Source organism: Cavia porcellus, unplaced genomic scaffold (assembly GCF_034190915.1).
Source record: "Cavia porcellus strain 051 isolate PalLab524CR breed Dunkin Hartley unplaced genomic scaffold, mCavPor4.1 scaffold_8, whole genome shotgun sequence".
NCBI lineage: Eukaryota > Metazoa > Chordata > Mammalia > Rodentia > Caviidae > Cavia > Cavia porcellus.
This window is the reverse complement of record NW_026947491.1, coordinates 90921186-90935211: the sequence shown is the minus strand read 5'-3', so window position 1 is coordinate 90935211 and position 14026 is coordinate 90921186. Positions and strand designations below refer to the sequence as shown.

Here is a 14026-nt window from a genome sequence, read left to right as displayed (position 1 = left end):
ATCTCAGAGTCTCAGAATGGGGGTGAGGGTCAGAAGGTCGGGTGCAGGGTCTTCTTTTCCCAGTTCACGTTTTGGAGATTTCCAAATGTATTCAAGGAGGGTGCAGCCACTGGTCATTGTGTATTCTCTTGGGGGGTGCATTTGCAGGCCCCCCAAAGAGAGACGAAGTACTATTTTCCTCCACCTCCAGGACACAGCGGCCTGGGGAAGGCCTGGAGAGCGCTTACCCTGTCTCCCATCCTGCATGCTTCTCCACATACTTCTCTCCCACCCACCCCTTCCCCCTGGCATCTTGATGATAACTTCGCCAAGGGCAACCTTGGCTGTCAGAGAAAGTTTAGAAGCAGCTGATTACTGTCACTTTTTTTTTAAAAAAAGGAAAAAAGTTTTATTATGAAACTAGTTTGTATAAAACAGGGTTATACACATTTTTGTAAGTTTGTCATCAAACAGTAAGAAAAAAAAAGGCAGTGGTAGAAATTTCCAAAAGGCAGCCGATCAAAACCACCTGGCTGCCACTTTTCGTTTGGACAGTAGCTGGATAAACTTTGTTCTTCGTGAACGGGATTTAATAACATCATTAATACATTAACAACATTTCTATAAAGTAAGACACATCGGTGCTGCAGGGCATCGGGCGGCTTTCTGAGCTCACCTATGAGGAGAGTTCTTTACAAAAACCACAGAGGGGACTGGCAGCTGTCAGGTGAACTACACGGCTAAATATGCAGAGGTAATAGCATTACATGTTAAAGTATCAAGATATACACATTTTAAACCATTTGTACAAAACTTCTATAAATTTTTTTTCTCTCTCTCTTTCTTTCTTATGTACAAAAATATCTTAATATATCCCCAAACTGGTTAGGATAGATACAAATAGATTTTTCTTATAATAAAAAAATTCACAAAAGATTGGAAGCATCCTATGACGACAACAGTAGAAAAGACAGTGGCATAGGAGGGGTGGGAGGCGGGGAGGGGTTTCAGGGGACTGAGTTTCACTGCAGACCGAGGCCGGCCGGGTCACTGTGATGAATAGAGGACCACCCGTTTCCAGAGAGCCGAGCCCTGCGCTCGCTTGGAGAGAGGGCTGGGGTGAAGGCACCGAGCCGGCGGGCCCAGCCCTGCCTGGTGGCGGTGGGTGGGCGTTCTGAGGAGCGCGGGCTGCTCCCACCGCGGAGGCCACAGCCTTGGCCAGCGAGCCACTTGGGGCTTAGCCTCGGGTGCCAGTGGCTTCTTATCCCAGCGAAAGCTTGCATTGCAAGCCACTACTCTGAGCGCATCCTTCTTTTCTGAGCGCCTCGCAGGCATGTGTGGCTGAGTGGGCCAACGTTGGGGTCGGTGGCCTGTTTTTGTTTGGTTTTGTGTATGTGTTTTCTTCCTTTATTGATTTATTGTTTTGCTCCCTCCCAACGTCGCCCACGAGAAAAGCACTAGAGATGCGGATTGTGCTGCAGTTCACCCTGTAAGATAAACAGAACGGAGAGGTTAGTGTGGGCCTGAACGCGGAGGGTCCGGGAGAGGACAGGACCTTCCGGGAGAGCAACGTGACGGCTGGAGCACCTCCACGACAAGTCCCCGCACGCGGCAGCCAGCGCCTCCGCACGCAGCTGGGCCCTACCCCGCCCTCCTTGGAGACCTCGGCAAAGCCACTTTGAGATGCCAGTGCCGGAACACACACTGGCTTTGGCACTGGCAAACCTTAACGAAGTCTTTTTCTAAAAAGGAACCTCCATCTCCCTGGAGACTGCCCCTCTCCCCGCCAGGGGCACTCAAAAGGAGGAAAAAGCAGCAAGAGAGGAAGACCTCCCCTCCCCTCCCCGCGCACCCCCCGGGGCCACGTACCTGCTTCCAAAGTCCATTCGCCCCGGAGCCCGAGCGGGCCGAGCCCCTCAGAACCAGTTGGTGAAATCCAGCAGCTCCTGCTCCTCGGGGCTAAGCGGATCGTAAGAGCCCTCGTCGGACGAGTAGGACGAGACCGGGGAGCCGGCCATGGAGTTCATGTCGTTGGAGTAGTTGGGAGAGATGGTGGGCGACAGGACGCCCGCCTGGAAGGCGGCGCTTACCGCGTCATGCTCGTCCAGCAGCTGCTGCAGCGCGCGGATGTACTCGACCGCGGAGCGCAGCGTCTCCACCTTGCTCATCTTCTTGTTGGCGGCGCCATTGGGGACGTGCTCCCGCAGCGTGGCGAAGCCCAGGTTCACCAGCTTGACGCGGTTGCGCTCGCGCTCGTTGCGGCGCGCCACGGCGGCCGGCTGCTGCTGCGGCAGGCTGTAGCCGAAACCGCTGAAGTTGAGCCGGCGTTTGCAGCGCATCAGCTCGGGCGAGGACGAGCGCTGCCGCTTGACTTGCTTGGGCGCCGACTTGTGACCGCCCCCTGAGGGCTGGCCATCGGCCGCCGGGCTCAGCGGCGCGGGCTGCGCGCTCTGGGCGGCGGCGGCGGCTGCCGAGGCGAAGAAGCAGGCTGCAGGCGGCAGGAAGGGCTGCGGCTGGGGCTGCGCGCCGGCGCCAGCGCCCTCCATCTGGGCCGAGCTCTCCATGCGCGCACGGCAGCGGGGCGCGCGCGGGGGACGAGGGCTGGACTCGGGGGCGCGATCGCAGAGGGAAGGGAGGAAGGGAGGAAGGAAGGAAGGAAGGGGAGAGGTGGAGAAGGAGCCTCGGGAGAAGTTTTTTAAAAATGCCAAATCCCCGGGAGACTTCTTGGAGTGGGAGCGGAGCAGGTGCCAACGCGCGTCCTCCGCCCTCTGCGCCGCCGCCTCCTCCTCCCGCCCCTCCGCCCTCCGCGGTTGGCTTCGGAGCCTCGCGTGGCGCTCGCGTGTGCGGCTGCCGCTCGCGCCTTCTTGGAATTTAAAAAAAAAAATAAGAGGCGGAAGAAGCTGCAAAAGTCAGCGGCGGCGAGCGCGCCCTGCAGAGTCTCCGCGGCCCCGGCCCTGGCTCTCCTGCGCCTCGGTCTCTCCGGCCGCGGCCCGGCGGTGTTTATTATTTTGTGAACCCCCTTTCTTTCTCAGGCCCTCCTTTCGCTCGCCCTCCCCGACTGGCTCCCTGTCGGGGCGCCTTCCACGTTCCCTGGCCAGAAGTGAGAGTGTGGGGCGCCGGAGTGCGGCCGCCTTTTCAACGGGACACCCAGCCCCACGCGCAGCCCTGGCCCCGCCCCGCCCCCCGCTCCCCGCTGCTGCCGCGAGCGCCGGCGTCCGCTCCCCGCCTCCCCCCGCCCCCCAAGTCCCCTCCGCCTCCTCCCGCCCCCGCGGTCCCCGCGCCCGCTCAGTGCAAACTCCATTCAGCCGGGTTTGTTGTCGCAGTGCGTGCGCCTGGCGCGTGCCGGCTCCCGGCTGAATAAACAGGCGGCGCGCTCGGGGCGGGCTGCGGCCGGGGGTGGCTCCGGGAAGGGGGTGCTGGCCTCGCAGGAGGGGTGGACGGCCCAGATAATTGGGGTGTGTGGCTGGAAATTTGGGGGAAAAGTTTAGAGCAAAATGTGGGGGAGGTTTGGAAAGAAAGAGTGGCCCGGGTCCCGGGGGAGCAGTGTGGAGGAGAAGGGGGCTGGGTCTCTATTTTGTTGTTGTTTTCTTCTGCCCGCTTTTTTTTTTCTGCCCGCTTTTATTATTCTGGGGTTCCTGAGAGGTGACGAACCTAATTTATGATTGAAGTTTAGGAAAAGGAGAAAGGGAACTCGGCTCGGACAGTGGGAAAAGTGTGGAGCGCGTGAAGACTGAGTTCTAGTCCCGGGGGTCCTCTGGCCACCCCCGTGGTTCGAGGTCATTGTTAGCTTCTCTGTGCCTCCGTTTCCTCGTCTGTACCCAACTCCCGTGGTATTGAATGTTCTCTGCTGCCTCACCCAGCTCTAAAAATCCGGATTGCGCCCCCGCGCTGAGCCAGCGTGGAACGCGCGAGGGGGGCGTGGAGAGGTGGGTGTGCTGCGCGCCCCGGAGGCCCCCGCCCTCCCCGGGAGACCGCGGGCTCCCTACTGCAGCATCCCCGCAGCCGCCCCCTCCATGAGTAATTTCCGGGCTGCCTGGGGGCGCCTGATGAGGGCCGGGCTCTGTGCTCCCCCAATAGGAAAAGAAAGCTGGGGGCTGCGATGGATGGAGAGAGCTTCCTGGGTTGGTCCCCCTCGCCCGGCCGCCTGGCGCAGCCTCCATCTCGCCCCAGGCGTGTGCCCGGCGGGACGGTGGCAGGCGACTGGGAGCCGAGCCCGGCAGCCGCCGTGTGCTGGCGCCGCCAGGGAAGGGGTGGCGCCTGCCCGGGCGCCTACGCTGGGCCCCCGGCCTTGGCGCTTTTCAGGCAGGACCCTGTCCAGCTTTGGATCGCTTAGGGACACGGCGGGCGCTGCGGGCAAAGCGACTGAATCAGCGCCCTGGTGAGGAGCTGGTCAGTGCCCGGGATAGGGCCAGAACAAGGAAGAGCCCTACCTGCTTCTAACTAAACTTCCCTTTGTGGAAAGGGGTCTTTCTGAAGGGTCCCTGAGGGTGACCCAGGAACCACCCTCACGCGGCCTGTTTGAAGCAGTCTCAAAGCCTCAGTGGTCATGGTGAGCCTCGAGGAGGCGGAATATCACGCGTGAGGGAATCGCAGCTCTTTTGTGCCTCAGTTTCCTCTTTGTAGAGGACTAGGTCTGGGAAGCACGGGACCTAATTCTACCAGCAGAGGTCAGTTCTGCAAACCTCTGGACCCAAAGGCCCTCTGGGCCCTAAATTTACACAAAGGATGAGCCCAGTCCAGTAAAGGAACTGAGGGGTTTCCAAAGTCACCCTTGTCTTCTCAGAGGTATACAGAGTGACCAAACCTCCAGAGACACACACCTGCAGCCTGGACCTCAAGAGCTTTCCTTGGGCCTCAGCCACCTGCCTGATGGAACAGGCTCCTTCAGGAACTCTCACGCCCTCCTGCCTCCCTGGAAAGACTGGGGGCCCCTGTGGGGAACAGTTTGGGGGGCCGGAGTGTGGGTGACATTTGTTTCTCTGAGTCCCTTTTTTCTTCTGGACTTGGGTCATGCAAGAGCCCTGGCTCCCTTCTAGCTTCAAATCCATTATTCACCACGCTGCGAAGGGCTGGAGACCCTCACTGAAAACTATAAGGTCAGGAGCTCTGGTCCTCTACCTGCCTCTGTTTCCTTATCTGCACAGGCGGAGCCTCCAGAAACTAATTTCAAAAACCATACTTAGAAGTGCAGGACATTTGCTGATGGCCAGGAAGACAGCTGGCCTCTGAGTCCACACTAAAACACTGATGAACAGAAACACACCATGGGGTCCAAACGGGAGCCCGTAGTCCAGCCTGGCTTGCCAGCCTTGTGCTTAGCCTCAGTCCAGGAGGATGACAGTGGGAATAATGACCCTGCCACCCAAAGCCTCCAGAACCGCTCCCTCACTGCCGGTCCAGCCCACTTCCATCTGGCCGGCTTCACACTGAGTCTGCTTCCTCACAAGGTTTGCAAAACGTCTTGCTTTTTCCCGTCCAGCAGCCCAGAAGGTGCAACCTAACAGTTCCTCTCCCCTTTCCAAGGCACTGATGTCTCTATTCTTCCTCAGGGGTGTGCATCTCTGCCCTTGGGAATTGTGCACCCCCAAGGGGTGGCGCCAGGTGTTTCTGCTTCTGAGAAGAGAAAGCAAATTTCAGTTTGGAGCAAAGAACTGAGGCTCAAGAACCAAACTCTGAATCCTGCTTCTGACACTGAGGCCTGGATTGTGACCCAGGGCTGCCCTCCTTCGGAGAGAGAGGTCCTGTGCTGTGCTAGGCCCAGGGAAGTCAGGTCCCTCAAGCATGGGGCATGTTGCACTGAGTTTCCTTGCCTGCATCAGGCCACACCTACAGCACTTGACTGCCTGGGCTGTGAGCTTTCGGGTGGCACGCGTGGGACCGGGTAGGAAGTCGTGCTCAAAGCCCACCCGGGAAAGGTTTTGTGGGAGGGTATTCTGGGCAGATTTTGTCACTACCACTAAATAACCGAGTTAGTTTGTTTATAAGTCCATCTTGGCTTTTGCTTTGGGAAGTTTCAGTCCATGCTCCCTTGGCTCTGTGGTTTGGGACATGTGGCAAAGCCGTGCATCATGGCAAAGGTGTGTGGGGAGCAGGACGGCTCCCCTGTGCCCCAAGAGGCAGGGGCTGGACTTCCACGGCTCTCTTCATGTCCACATCCCCAGTGAACCAAGGACAGCCCACCAGCACTGGCCTGGGGACACAGACTTAAACACAGGAGTCCTGGGGCGATATTGAAGATCCAAACTGTATCAGAAGGGGAAGCTCTGCTCTAGGCTGTGACAATCACTGCACGCAGCCCGCCTTCCTCTCGAGGCACCCAGTGGTAAATATTCCCTCTAGTTTTGAAGAATGAATGGCGATGATCCGGTTAAATCAAGGTGGCGGAGAGAGGGAGCACACTTCTGTAACCAGGACAGCAGGACCAAGCGGAATGCAGACATGCTCCGTGCCCCTCACGTGAAAAGTGGCCGGACTCAGCCACTGGCCCGGACTTCCAGGTCAGCACCCTGTAGCTGCCCTGTGCCTTAGTTCCTGGCCCTGACCAAGTCCCCCTTTTGGTGTCACTCAGGGAGAGGGGACCCGTTTTCTTTCTCTTCAGTAGAGGACTTCATCTCTGTGCATCTGGACCACTCCGTTGTGGGAACTTCAGGGGCTCAGTCATACTTGTGCCTCAGGGTCTAGTCGGGAACATGGCTTCCAGAGGGGTCCACTTGGGTCTGCCACCCCAAAGACCCGAGACCCTAGCGCCTTAAATCTCTCCTGCTTCACTAAATTTCCACTCACAGCCCAAAGCCAGATCAGCACCACCTTAGGTGGCATGCCATCACCCTGCTCCCCAAGTGTGTGACCTCCACCTGTGGGAATCAAGCAGCTCTCACCTCTGAGGAAAATGTCCCCATGCTTTTTATGTGGGGAAAGGGGTGGACAGTGGACGTGAAGCTAGGTTTCTCAGAAATGAGCCATTCTGTGTAGTTCTATCCAGAATAGACAGGTAACAGTCAGAGTGCCTACAGGCCCTTGGGTTCTGGGTTCAGTTGCAAGGTTTTTTGTGCCATTCAGGGTTGGGGGGTGGCCTGAGTCACAGAAACCTCGGATGCTTTGGGGAAAGCGCATGAACATGGAACTGTTACACATGTACAACAGGCACAGGCTGCTCTGGTGGCCGTCACATGGGGCCTCTGTCCAGTGGGGTGTGCAGCCAGGAACCATCCTTGAGCACACGTCCATGGCAGTACAGGGTGCTGTCTCCTGTCCCTAGCGTACCCTTCCCTCTCAGGGTGCTCTCAGGAGAGTCCACTGCCCGGTGAGTCGGGCTCCCCAGCCCAGGGAGGAGGGTGGGCTCCAGGACACAGCGGCACCACTGGCAGCACACTGGGCTGGCCAGCCCACTCGGGCCCTGCAGCCAGGCCTGCACCTGCACTGTGGGACCCAGACGCCTGAGGACCCCATTCACGTTTTTCAATATGCCTTGAAAAGAAAAAACTTAGCCTAATGAAACAAAAACAGCACCAACTATATTTTATTGTGGCTTTTTGGTCAGAGAGGAAAGGTTTGGGCGGGGGGAGCGGGGAGAAGGGAGGAATTTAAAGTCTCCCTCCCAAGCCCTTTTGAAGTTCTCCAAATAAGGAGAAGTAATGCTAAGTCTTTATTATTTTTTTCAAAAGCCCCATTTACATTATGATAAAATACCTTCCTTGGAGAGGCATAAAGAAAGTCGTTAATCTATATAGCTCTCCAAAGACTCACTGCGTTCTGAACTTTTGTAGGATTTGTTACAGTCTGTTTTGTTACAGTAGGCCAGCGGGGCTGTCCAGGCGCATGGCTGCCCTTCCCTGCCTGCCCCCGCCTCCTTGGAGGAGGAAAATAAAGTAAAGGTCTTTCACGGTAAACAAAACCAGCTGATTCTTCACAGAGAACCCTGAATAGCTGCAGAAGAAGAAGAAGAAAAAAAACTTACAATAAATGATGCGTTTTTTTCTCCCGGGGAATAGTATTCAAGGGTCAGGGCAGCATTCAAACAGAGGTTCTTTTTTTTTTTTTTTCTCAGCAAGAGAGTTTAGAAAAGGAGCGTGGGGTCCATTCACAGCGTCCCCCTTTACAATCACACGGCTATATGAAACCTATCTTCCGTGCCTTGTCAGAGTGTTTCTGGAGACCAATTAGTGCTTTGTTGCCCGGCTTCTTTGCTGAATCTTTCAACAGCAAGAAAAAGTGCTCTTGAGTCTCTGCTTATTTTGACCATTTCAGTCATTATCGGTGTAATAATTAATATGCCAACTGGACGCTGGAGTTTGTATAGAAACACCTCAGCCACTGGAGCCAGCTTAGCGTGGGTGGCAAGGAGCCCCCACGTCGACCCCAGAAGCCACACACACAAGGAGGGATGAATGGGACAGAGAGAGCGAAGGGATAAAGATAGAACAGTGGACACAACGCAGAGGGACATAAAACAGCGCCCAGTGGGGACGGGGCGGGGGGAGGAGAAAGCACCCCCCGGAGGTTAACTTATTTGGAAACTGTTTCGTGGACAGGAATGACCCTGCTGCAGCCCATCCTGTTTCCTCCCAACTCTGTGGACCTCACTGGAACTTGGGGTGGGGTGGGCTAGGGTGGGGCTGGGCAACCTCAGGTCTGTCCCCCCATCAGGCCCTCCTAAAAGATGCACCCCAGGGGTCACCCAGCCCAAGTTCCAGCCCTTAGCTCTGTGCTGTGTCTTTGCAAACAGCTCCAACCCAGGGTCTGGTCTCAGGTGGCCATGGAGAAGTGTGTGCCAGTGTAGACGAGACAGAGCGTGGCACTGCCTCCCAGGGATGACTGGAGACCGGATGTTCCAGAGAAGCTACCTCCCCCCACCCCCGCCCCAACTAGGAGACCTGGACTGGCCATTCTGCACCAGGGGTCCCCGTGGCCACTCACAGTCAGGCCAGGTCCCCGCAAGGGCTCCCTGAGGTTGCTACCCCCTCGATTGCTCGGGGATGGCATAATAAATAATTAGAGGGCTTAAGCCTGTTAGCTGCAGCTCATGCTAATGAGCCAGACAGGGCTGGCACTAACCTGAAGTGACAGTTTGCAGGCAGGAGAAAGAGCGGAGAACTCTGCTGCTTTATCCCTCCCCCTGTTGATGGGCCCTCCTCTAAGTCCTGTCCCCAAACCCTTTCCTTCGTCCTCTGATTTCCCCCTCTCCTTTTCTGGGTTCACTTTGCAGGAAAGTTCAGTCCAGGCACCCTGGCCAGTCTCAGCCCAGCGGTGCCAGCCCCTTACTGAGACAGGATCTCAGCAGCCGGGCACTTCTGCTCCTCTTGGTCCTTGGAGGGCCTTTGGGCGCTCCCCGGAGCTCCTGGGTGCCCTGCGGCCACAACAGGGCCAGGGTGAGGGCGGCCCTGGAGTCCTGCGGGTGCCCTGACACCTCCTGAAAGCAGGAACAGTTTACCCAAGGGACTGAGGTCAGTCGTGTGTCCCCATTGTGTGGCCACGCGTCCCGCGTCCATCACCACCTCCCCAAGTTCAGGCTCAGCCCGACTCCTTGTGGTGCGACCTGGGACTGCCCCAAAGCCACCCTCAGCAACCGCGGCTCCTCAGAACCTCCAGCCCTGACTGGGCTGGCCAGCGGGGCAGGAAACCACTCATCCAGGCCTGGGTTTTGCAGCCTGAGCTGGAGAGGTAATGGCTTGATTTCCCAGCCTCCCTGAGCCGGGAAGGGACTGGAGGAGGAAGAGCAGTGTTGTGTGTGTGCTGCTTATTGACACAAAACCAGAGCGGAACAGCAGCAGAGACCAGCTGCGTTATGTCTGTGAAATGCTGAGGATGCCAGATTTCCCAAACAACCACTGCGGGGACCCTAACCAAAGCAGCGGTGCTGGCTCCTTCCTGGAACCCCAGCACTCTGCAAGGCTGAGGCAGGAGGGTCCCCAGCCCAGCCTGAGCAATCAGTGACTTAGTGAAACCCTGTCTCAAGATAAAACAGAGGAGTTTAGTAGATGGAAAAGGGGGTGTGCCAGGGGGGAAATCCATTGGGAGCACAGTGCAACCATGTAACCATGGAGACGGCACCGCCCTCCTCCACCCTCCGCTAGGTCTTTGACTCCCACCTTCACCCATCTGCCTGATTCTGCCTAAATAAATTCAAAATCTAGGTAAAAGCCATGGACCACAGGCACATCTTGAAGTCACCAGGGCCCTCTCCCTGAAGGATGGGGCCTGGGCTTCCCAGGAGGCTCCAATGCACACACATCCTCACGCCCGTTAACACCAGTGTGTGAGACGCCTGGAAAAGGGTCTTTCTGGGAGAGCCTGGAAGGTTCTGGAAGTTTCGAGGCTGAGAGGACGACAAGATGCTCACCCTCTCTCAAGCTGTCCTCCAGCTATGGATGGTGTCGCCCTGCAACCTGCCCACCGCCTAGGCTGTCAGTACCTGCACGGCCGGGATGAAGCCCACATTCCTGTGCTGTGCTTTTCCAGCCGAACCCAGGGCCCTCTGCTCCTCTTGGTCCTTGCGGTCCCGTGCGGTCCCGGCCGCAGGAGCCAGGCCGAGCCTCTCGGGCGGTGGAGCCTCGGAGCTGGGGCAGCGGACTGCAGCCTGGGCCGTCGGGCCTCCCTCGAGGGCGGTGTGGGTCGCTCGCCACCTGCCGGCCGTTTGTGGAACCGCAGCGAGACCTGAGGACCGCTGGGAGCCGGGCAGCCCTGGTGGGTTCTGAAAGTTCAGATCCCGACGCTTTGCCCAGATCCACGAGGCCAGCGCGAGCACCTGCTTGTTTGAAAAGCGGCCCAGCGGTTCTCCCGCATCGCGGAGCCGCTTCCCATCGCCACGCTCCCTCGCTCCACCCTTGGTCTCCACCCTCTGACTGTCCCTCTGTCTTGTTCCCTTGCTGTCTGACTGTCCGTCATCTGTCTGTCTTTGTCTCAGTCTCTGCTGCCCCTGTCTCTCTTCCCCGCTCTCACATTTTGAGACAGTCTCACTAGGTATGCCAGGTTGACCTCATTTCACAGCAACCCTCCTGCCTCAGCCTCCTGGGGGCTGGGATTACAGGCGTGCACCACCCTTGCTCTCTGTCTTCGCCCGGAAGGGGTCCACCTTGGAGCTGGTGACTCTCCATTTCCCACCCACTCTGCTGCTTCGTGCTCTAGACCCTCCTCAGCCTGACGCCTCCTCTGCCTCTCCACACCTCCTCGGCCTCTGCCCAATCTTGTTTCTCCCCAGCTCAGTGCAGAAAGTTGGTTGGATGAACTCGTAACCCATAACAGATAGCATACCCGTGCATCCTTTAAAAAATGCAACTTGGGACTTACAGCCACCTTCACCCTCAGCCAGGCTCCTAACAGTCATCTGCAGCTGGGCATTGCACCCCGTGAGGTCCACCCCTTCCGCCGGGTCCTCGGGGACGGCAGTGTTCCCATCACCCTGCCTGAGTCCCCGTGCACTCGGACACGCGCTGAACACTGGGTGTGTCTCTGGAGGTGCTCCTGGTGGGCGCTGGCACTTGAGTTAGGACCCAGAGCAGAGCAGATGGCCCTTCCTTACGTGGGTGGGCATCATCTACTCTGTTTTAGGCCTAAACACAACAAAAGAGGCTGAGTGAGGAAGAACCTGTCCTGCTTGGCTGGACCGGCTTCCTGCAGGGGCATCGGCTTCCCCTTCCCCCGGGGACTCAGGCTCTACTGGTGTCCCTGGCAAAGTCATCTTTTCTATCCTGTTCCTCTGACTAAAGCTCCCCGTGGCCTCCCTTGTCCTTGGGATGAGTGCCCTGTGCCTTCCAAACTCCACAGTAAGGACTCTGCTTCACCTCATTTGCATACCCAGCACTGTGTCCCACGGTGTCTGGGACAAGGTAAGCTCTCCGTTAGTGCTTGTTGAATGATTAGATGGACTTGTTAGCCAAAAAAAAGCTGATTAGTAGGATAAGATGGGACTCTGGGACAAACTAAGGGCAATGCAAAAACATTTCAAACTAACTGAATAGGTAGGAAACTGTCCTCCTCTGTCTTTGCATGTCTCCAGCCCCATTTGCCGTTGGCTTGGGTCACCTAGAGTGTTAGTCACTTTTCTCTGTCAGTGGGATGAAATACCTAACAGCCATGGCTTCAGGGAGGAGAGCTGCATTTGGCTCACAGCTTCCAGCCCTTCAGCCCGTGGTCTGCTGGGTCACAGAGGCAGGGCCTGGTGGAGGCCGTGGAGGCCGGAAGCAGAGAGAGAGGGCAGGAGCCAGGGAGAGAACGCACCAGTGTGGCTGCAGCCCCGACCGTCTCCAGCTGTGCTCACCACATTCAGGGGTGACTTCATCCACGGATCAGAGCACCCCATGATCCAATCACCTCCCAAACGTGTGGGGCTCGGGGGGGACATTGTGGATCTAAACCACAGCACGTAATACCCCCAGAGACCTTTTAATGTCTCTCTCTGGCCTCAAGGAGAGCGTTGGGTCTTTTCTCCAAGGGGCACACAGAGCCTGCTTCAGGCACTTAATAAATACCTAGTCAATATTGAGAACCACACAGGGTGGCTCTCAGCTTGTCGAAATCCTCCTTAACATTTTCACAAAATGTGGGAGACAGACGGAGAGGGAAGAGCGGGGACCAGTGCTGCCGAGGGCTGCAGGGCTGGGTTGGTTGGCCAGGTGGGCTGGGCTACGGAAGCTTTGATTGGCCGGCAAATATCCTGAAGGATGGACTGGGAAAATCCAAGCAGAGAAGTGACAGCATCATATCCACAAAATGTCAGCGCAGAGCTGTGGAGGATGAACTGCAGGGGACAGACTCTGCCTGCCTTAAACGCTTTTCCTGACGCTGCTCCTCCACATACCAACCTCCACGCAGTCCTTTGACAAACACTAGGGTGGAAAGTGCAGGAGGGCAGAGACCATGTCCACGTCCTTTCCTAGTGGGTCATGGTGTCCAGAACAAGGCCTTACCCAAGACAGACAGGAGCTTAAAAACATGGTGGCGTGAACATGCGTGGTTCACCCACGCAGGCCAAGCACATGAGACAGTCCAGGGCACAGAGATCAAAATATATTAAGTTCCTGTTTTCAGGGAGTTCACTTCTTACTCCTTTTTTTCCAGAACATCAGCAGGGTGCAGAGGGGGGATGAAGGATGGGACAGGTGGCTGTGTCCAGGGAATTCAGGGACGAGAGAGGGGAAGAGGGCTCCCCCGCTGAGGTCCGCAGAGCTTTGCCTCAAGGGTGCTCTGTGAACCTTACTTAGATCTGTGCGTGGAGACCACATCTGTGTGACACTCAGGCACACTTTCTGCTGGAGAATCCACCCTGCTCCTTTCCTGGGCAATCACCTCTTTCCCCACGTGTCACCACCAACCCCAGAGCCGAGCAGGACTCCTGCTGGCGGCCCAGGCCCCACGCTGCCCTGCCCACCCTACTTATCCTCTGCTCTTCCCCAGACCAAGCTGCGGGTGAGCTGGGTGCTTTTCTGCCTGGTTCCCGAAACTTCCATAGGTGGGATAGACTCAAACTTAGAAATCCTGAAGTTCTGGAGCTGTCTTGAGGGAAAGGAATGAAACCCATTCAAATGTACAGTTAAGCAGAACAATTGAGCATGTCTTTAAAACAGAAATCTGAGAGAATTATCCATTGTTAAAATCTGACAAGATTTCACAAATTCCTGATAAAGAACCAGGATAGAGCCAAACCCTGGTAGTGCGTGATGCCCGATATCACATGATCACTAAGCCAGGGGCCCTCTGTCTTTCACTTCAGGATTGGGGTGATTGGCTCCTCATAACGAGAGGTTATTGGGGGGATCTGATGGGCAGAGGAGGAAGGGAGACAGGCAGACGAGTCCCTCACTTCAGATGAGGTTAGGGAGACTGCAAACTGTGGGTAACATTGTAGAAACACATCACTAGAAGAAAAGGCTGTCGCAGGCGAGGGACAGATCTGGTTAGTGACAATGCACCTCGCCTGTCTGAGACTCCTGTTAAGTTTACAGTGGCTTCTGTCTAGATGTCCCCCCCAAAGCCTCATGAGGTCATGGGTGGCTTTTTGGAGATGGCTGGATCCAGGTGTGCGCCCTGGGAAGGACGGGAGGCCGAGGCT

General features: G+C 56.8%; 1 protein-coding gene across 1 annotated transcript; it reads right to left on the bottom strand.

Annotated features, from left to right (window-relative positions):
* Positions 1-361: 361 nt before the first annotated feature.
* On the bottom strand, positions 362-3153 carry Ascl1 (achaete-scute family bHLH transcription factor 1). Its single transcript, XM_003476267.5, has 2 exons — positions 1849-3153; positions 362-1466 (listed from the first exon to the last, which is right to left on the bottom strand). The coding sequence occupies exon 1, from the start codon at positions 2541-2543 to the stop codon at positions 1896-1898; it is 648 nt and encodes a 215-aa protein (XP_003476315.1). The 5' UTR covers positions 2544-3153; the 3' UTR covers positions 362-1466; positions 1849-1895.
* Between the last annotated feature and the right edge of the window lie 10873 nt (positions 3154-14026).

Bases quoted from the DNA above. Each gene is read 5' to 3' on its own strand.
- Ascl1 (XM_003476267.5), bottom strand. From the start codon at position 2,543: ATGGAGAGCTCGGCCCAGATGGAGGGCGCTGGCGCCGGCGCGCAGCCC.